Here is a 7,191-nt window from a genome sequence, read left to right on the forward strand (position 1 = left end):
ATAATAATAAAAATAATAATAATAATAATAATAATAATAATAATAATAATAATAATAATAGCATAGTGGTTAACTACTAATTAACTATCAGCAAGTACTTACTGTTGGCTGTAAAAAAGAAATAATTCAATTACAAATTGACCATTTTAAAAACTGAAGAAAAAAAATACTAAAGAAAATAAAGAAAATGAGGATGGTTTGAGATTAACTGGTACGATTACGAACACTATGAATATCAATGATGTGAAAATCAGGCCTACTACCACCAGGTAGTTTGAGACTTGCGGTACAAACACTAACACAGGTACTGTATTTTACGGTTAGTTTTCAATTATTTTGGGTTGTTTACATCATGTCTACACCTTACTGAAAATCAATGAAATCAGGCCTACATACCACCAGATGCAGAGAAAGTCAGCAGCGGGCCCAGGAGCAAGAAAATCAAGAACAACTTCCAAAGTCTGAACATTTCGTCGTTAACATCACAAACTAACACAATCAAAGTAGATTCATCACAGTAGCGCGTCAAAACGAGCGCGTATTGGTTGTCAAGCAATTTTGTATTCTTTACCACACAAAAAGATCTTAACAACAACAGCGCGTATTTTGACGCGTTTTCTCGATTTCACGAACTAACATAATCAGTGTGACCACTGCTTGGGTATTTACCCAAGATCTTGGGTATTTTGACTTGGTCTTGGATTCTTGGGTATTCCGTTCAAATCCTTGGGTATTTTATTTTTACTAAGAAAATTAAATACTTTTGTAATAGAGGAAGAATTAAGAAGTAACAAAGTATATTTCAGTCCATTCAAGTAAGCAAAACTCAACGAAGTGCACATAACATTGTTAATTGACTGTTAATTGCTATAAACATGGGTTCAGAATTGTTGAATTTGTGATTTGCGTTGCCATTGATCTTACCTAATTAATGCATTACATAATATTACATAATAAAACTTGATCGCTGATCTACTGATAACACTGGCCGACTGAGGGCGTATTTTTCCCTTCGTATTATCCCTCATGAATATTAATTTTAATAATTAACACAAACAATTATAATAAAAAATGGTTTATAAATTGAACTAAAAGGGAAACTATACATGCGAAAAACACGTTTTTTTTTTCAAATTTTAATGCATTTTCAGGAAGCTTGGGTAACTTTGGGCAATTTTTGCTGAATCTTGGGTAATTTCGACCCAGTCATTGGGTAAATCAAAAATTGTGAGTGGTCACGCTGAACACAATCTACTTTGATTGTGTTAGTTCGTGATGTGAGCGACGATTTGTTTGCTAGTGTAAAGATCCGATAATACACTCGTTCCACTGGTACTCTTCTACTGTCGGTTTGTATAAAACTGTATGAGTTGAATTTTATAGATTGTTCATGTAAAGCGAGTAACTAGGCAACTTTATTTTATTATAATTATTGTATATAAAACTTACATTATTCACTATTATCATGGGATTTGTCAATTGTGTTTAATGCTTTGTGCCTGGAAATAAATAAAACAAAATCAAGTAACAAAGAGCCTATTTAATGAAACGAAATTAAGTCAACATAAAAAGCCTATTATATAAAAAATTTTTGCACACACACGAGAAACATATTTTGTAATAATTGAATAACTATAAACTTGATTTGTTAAAAAGACTGAACTATTTCGAGCAGCAACTTAAGATTAGAGTATAGATTATACTGATTGATATGATTGTACTATTGCTAACTTCAGTAAGAAATAATGTATCGCATTGTTCATGAGCAAGGTCATAACATATGTCGACAGCAATAGGATTCCGGCAAAGAAGTAAACGCCGACCCTGAATTTATTCAGGAGATTCATCACGGTAATTTTTTTTTCAACCTTTTGTTGATAAAAATCGTTTTCATAATCTTTTAGATGAATGTGAAAATCATGTTAGTAATATTAATATTAACCAAGAAAATTTTACTTATGCACAATTAAGAGAATGATATTAGGCCTACTACTAATAATAATAATAGTAATAATAATAATAATAATAATAATAATAATAATAATAATAATAATAATAATAATAATAATAATAATAAAAATAATAATAATAATAATAATAATAATAATAATAATAATAATAATAGCATAGTGGTTAACTACTAATTAACTATCAGCAAGTACTTACTGTTGGCTGTAAAAAAGAAATAATTCAATTACAAATTGACCATTTTAAAAACTGAAGAAAAAAAATACTAAAGAAAATAAAGAAAATGAGGATGGTTTGAGATTAACTGGTACGATTACGAACACTATGAATATCAATGATGTGAAAATCAGGCCTACTACCACCAGGTAGTTTGAGACTTGCGGTACAAACACTACCGGTACTGTATTTTACGGTTAATTTTCAATTATTTTGGGTTGTTTACATCATGTCTACACCTTACTGAAAATCAATGAAATCAGGCCTACATACCACTAGATGTAGAGAAAGTCAGCAGCGGGCTCAGGAGCAAGAAAATCATCAACAACTTCCAAAGTCTGAACATATTTGCTTTCTAGTGCTTGCTAGATTCAAAAATTTATCGCATTAAGCGCGTTTTATCTCATTTATCAAATTTGTTGTCGAAGTTTAAGAATAATAATAATAAGAGCGTGATCACGTGTCTAGTGTTTATTGCACGTTTCTCCCTCTGTAGATACCAGTGTCCGTTTTAATTGTCACAATCCACTGGCACAAAAAGTTTTATGCAATCCGTCCAATAGTGAGAATCATCAATTTTTGCTCATAATCATAAGCATGCACAGTAATGAACTTTGTAGTTAATTATTGAACTGACCATTTTGTTCGAATTCGTAGCCTAGTGAAAAAACACGACGACCGTATGAGTACAAGGGCACATTAGCCCTGGCATGTAAACAAGGCATAAGGCAGGAAAAGAATACACTGTATTTATTTCGAACTACTTTAGTGTTTATTCACATTTGGGATAAAAAATGAGCTTTTATATATTTTGTTTTACGACAGGATTATCATAGGTTTATACGTTTGTTGGCCTAATAGAGTTCTACTTGCTGCCCTGCAATTTTTATCATTGCTATTACCAATCTGAGAGATTTGAAATGCGTGAATGACCAGTGAAGGGAGGGTGGTAGGGGTGCTGGTGCTCCTACGATCTGAGCCTGAAGTTAAAACAATTTCAAGGAGTGTTTGTTGACAATAACGGGTACACAAACAAAAGTGTTAAAGCCACGTACAATTTGAGTTTCAATGTATGTTTAATTTGAGCACCCGAAATATGTACACAAACATTTCATTACTTTAAACAAACAAAAATGAATAGGATCAATGCTGACAACTACAATTTTAGTCACTGCCATGGTGGCGCCAGCGGGGGAGACGGCGGGGAGGGGAGAGCTGCTTACCTCCCCGTCGGGGAGATAAAGCACAACTCGTCGGGGAGAAAAAAAATATAGGCCTATGACTCTAAAATCGATTAAATAACCCTTTGAAACCCCTAAAATGTGTAATTTTTTTGGGACTTCGCCTCCTGGACACTTCCGAAACCTTTCAATCGAAGCTCGACCACGCCAACTTTGCTTTCGTGGGGACATCTTACCCCCTGTCGGGGGAATCGGCCCCCCGTTGGGGACGTCGCCCCTGGTCACTGCATTTAATAAAACAAATTCCTCTAGTTTAAATACCTTTTCCCCAGAATTAGTGATAATTCGTTATCACGCATAGACTTGTGCTAAATGCGTGACAAATTTACGATCCCGCATGTGCAGGACCGTCCCGCACGATGCGAGACGGTTGGTAACTATGTAATACTAGGCAGGCTTAGGCTTAGGCCTACACCAGCGTAAATTTTTGCCTCTTTTTTGGAAGGGGGTGCGACGGTACTCCACCCCAACACCCCCTCCCTTCGCCTACGCCCCTAGGCGTCAAGACGGAAAAACCTTGCTGTGATCGAGGTTGGGGAACTTAGGCATTTTTGATAATTTTAGGTCTTATTTAATCGATGTTATCAGTGGCGGATCTAGGAATTTGAAGAGGGACCAGGGAGGGACTTTCACAGATGGAGGAAATACCACCATCAGCCCCACCATGGTTGAGGCTGAGAGAAGACAATTTGTGATTTTGGCACCTACATGACCGGAAATTACATTTTCTTTTTTCACCAATTTTTTTTTAAATTTTTTAAACTGAGGGGAGGGGCGGGACGACTGGGTGTCCTTAGATTCACCAGTCAGCTGTCAGTGGTGGATCAAGAATTTGAAATAGAGGGGGCAAGTGAAGGACGTCCACGGATTGAGGGTCTACACCTCAGCCCCACCATGGTTGGGGCTGAGCTAGCTATAAGAACATTTTTGATTATGGCACGTCCATATGACTGGAGATGGCATTCTCATACTTAAATTTGAATATAAATTTCTTTTCCTTTTTTAATATTTTTGACAAATTTAGTAGGGTGGGGGAGGCGTGATTTTTTAATTTTCTACCCTGGAAAATGTGTCTCTTTGGTAATTTTTTTTGTTGGGGGGGGGGGGGGGGGGAGTGTTCGATGGGTGCATACGGGCCTATTGCGGTAGTTACGCCACAGTCTAGGTGCCCAGAAATTGCACTCTCATACCTTAACAATCTTACCGGTAATTCATATAAACAAAACAATTAATTTTTGTAATAAAATTTAGGGGTGTGCGTATCACTGTCTGCACCCCACCCCTGCATGCTGCCCCAGGATTGAATACAATATAATTCGTTTTAGGCGATATTTAAAGATAATTTATTGGAAACTTTCATTATTAACTTAAAGTTTAAGATTGTGAAACGATTTTGTTTTGTCGTCGCCAAACAAACCGAAGTGAAAAAGTTTTGAGAAAATTGAAATATCATTAACGTAATCAAAGTTTCTGTGCTTCCGCCTTATTCTGTCCTTGTGGGCAAATGGTCAACACATCCATATACTTTTTCTCTATTCATAGATAGGCCTATGTAAACTAGCGTAATCTACCAACAGCTCACAACTTGTGATTCAAAAGCATACAAATAATAGCATATAAATACAAATATTACAAAAGGCAAGGCATAGCCTAATAATAATGCGCCGCTTTTTGTCCTCAGACAACTCTTCGCATTTTCATTTCCGAGAATCGTAAATAATAGCGGCTTCCGAAATGGTCCCATACAATTCCCGATTTATATAGACCATTAAGATTAGAAATGTAACATGCGTTGAACCACCAGCCACTCTTATACTGAAAACTGCAGGACCAGTCGGCATTATCGTTATCTCGGTCAACTGTAGAGAAGCTCATGCCATTGTTGTTGGTATTATAATAGGTTCTGTAGTCAAGTCCTTCGGCTGTAAAACATAACAAGGCGATTGATTAGTTAAGAATGTGTTTTTTTTCATGCTCTAATGCAACTAATATCTTCATTCAAAACATATCCATTAAACGAAATAACCTTATAGTTCTCTGTCATGTTCAAATATGTACAGTGGCGTAGGAGTTTTGAAATCGGGAGCTGATGGGTGAAGCGGAAAGTTCACGCCACAGACCCTATATACATATAGGGTCTGTGGTCACGCCATCTCGGCTCGATGATTAGGTGAGGGTTTTATTCAGGGGCGTGTACCCCCCCCCCCCTCCGCATACCCTAGATACGCCACTGAATATGTATAATATTATTGATCATGCACAGTATGTGTTTCGAGAACAGAGCTATTCTATTCATTTGCAAACTATAAAAAAAGTTTACTAAACAAACAAATCCTTTCCAAAAACTTATGTTACATACAATTATTTCGCTTTGTATCGAAATAAGACAAATAGAATACAAATACAAAATATTACTATAGGACCTCCGACACCTTTGTTATGCTCGGTGCTAATAGTGCTCCCCACTCAGCTATTCTGATAATTTGGTGCCCCCACCCCCGCTTGAAATATTCTGGACCCACCGCTGACTGTCATTTCACTGCTAAACGTGGATAAACCTACTTAAAATGAATTATTTTATTTGTAAGGTTTTGTTATGTTTGTTAAATTGCAAATAAATCAAATATAATCAAAATAATAGTTGACAATATGGTATTTACCGATAGTTGACCTATCGTCAATGTACTCTCCTATGTCCAATCTGAAGTTTTCAGCTTCACTTCCAATCTCAATTGACTCGTAGGTGACGTGATAAGCGCTGTCATCTGTAGCTACCATATCTATCCGAAATTCATACTTTGCTGACGACGTAATTTTGTGGATTTTCTTGTTTCCAAGCCAAAACTCGCCGCTTAACTTACCAAATCCAGACGCATAATTTTGCCAGTTTTTGTTGAAATCTACAGAGCCATCTTGTCGACGCTGAAATACCTATAAGATTGTGATTTTTATTATTTCAATTATAGGCCACAGGCAGTGGCAGCGTCAGCTTCTGAATTATGGGGAGGGGAAAGTGCAAGGGCAAGGTAAATTCGTAGGGGGAATTATGTTTTTCCATAGAAAAACCGGAGATACAATTTAAGATAAGCGATAAGAGAAAATTAACACGATTGCTGGTATTGATAGTGATAAGCACTCTACCCCGGATAAGCAAATGCCTTGCATCAACTTCACTAAATCTATTGATAGGCCTATTATTGGGTGGGAGGGAATTTGCTGGGGAAAATTCTTCGCCTTCCTTTCTCCCCGTAGCGCCACCACTGGTCATAGGCCTAACAGTAAATTATACAAATGACAAATAATATGTATTTGGTATAAAACAATTTAAAGACGCAATACCCATGAAGAAACATCAGAGTGGGCATCGATTTTGGTCATCACTTGAAGAGAATCAGGTCTAGGATACTAATAGGTATTTACAAAATGACTATAGGCCTACGTGATTTGAGCAAAATTTAAATTAATAATAACAAACAGTGTGCCATCCAATTTGTGACAACTTTTTGGACCTGAAAACGTCGTGCGGTCTCGGTCTCCAATTGGGTTAACTTTATGTAAAAGGATTAAAGTTTGTTAGTTGGTACAGTAGCCTACTTTAAGTGGTCTCGAATTAGAGGGCAAACTGCATTTGAAACCTACTGTCCACGCTTTATCATCAGTGTCCATGTCACAATAAGCAAGAAACGCGTCGCATGATGAGCATGGCATAATTTTATAAACACCGCTTTCACTTCTCATTCCTTGCTTGACGTCAGTACAGTCGCGT

At 36.5% G+C, this 7,191-nt stretch overlaps 1 protein-coding gene across 1 annotated transcript in view; it reads right to left on the minus strand.

The window, feature by feature from the left end:
* Positions 1–5,102: 5,102 nt before the first annotated feature.
* Positions 5,103–7,191, minus strand: part of LOC117117135 (angiopoietin-2-like) — an 8,238-nt gene continuing 6,149 nt past the window's right edge. The window contains exons 5-7 of the mRNA XM_033261341.1: positions 7,065–7,183; positions 6,086–6,356; positions 5,103–5,347 (exon numbers count right to left, since the gene is read on the minus strand). Of these exons, the coding sequence (XP_033117232.1) occupies positions 5,103–5,347; positions 6,086–6,356; positions 7,065–7,183 (635 nt within the window). The remainder of the gene's footprint in view (positions 5,348–6,085; positions 6,357–7,064; positions 7,184–7,191) is intronic.

This window comes from Anneissia japonica, unplaced genomic scaffold (genome assembly GCF_011630105.1).
Source record: "Anneissia japonica isolate Jap-2015-1 unplaced genomic scaffold, ASM1163010v1 scaffold287835_len3118868_cov185, whole genome shotgun sequence".
NCBI classification, from domain to species: Eukaryota; Metazoa; Echinodermata; class Crinoidea; order Comatulida; family Comatulidae; genus Anneissia; species Anneissia japonica.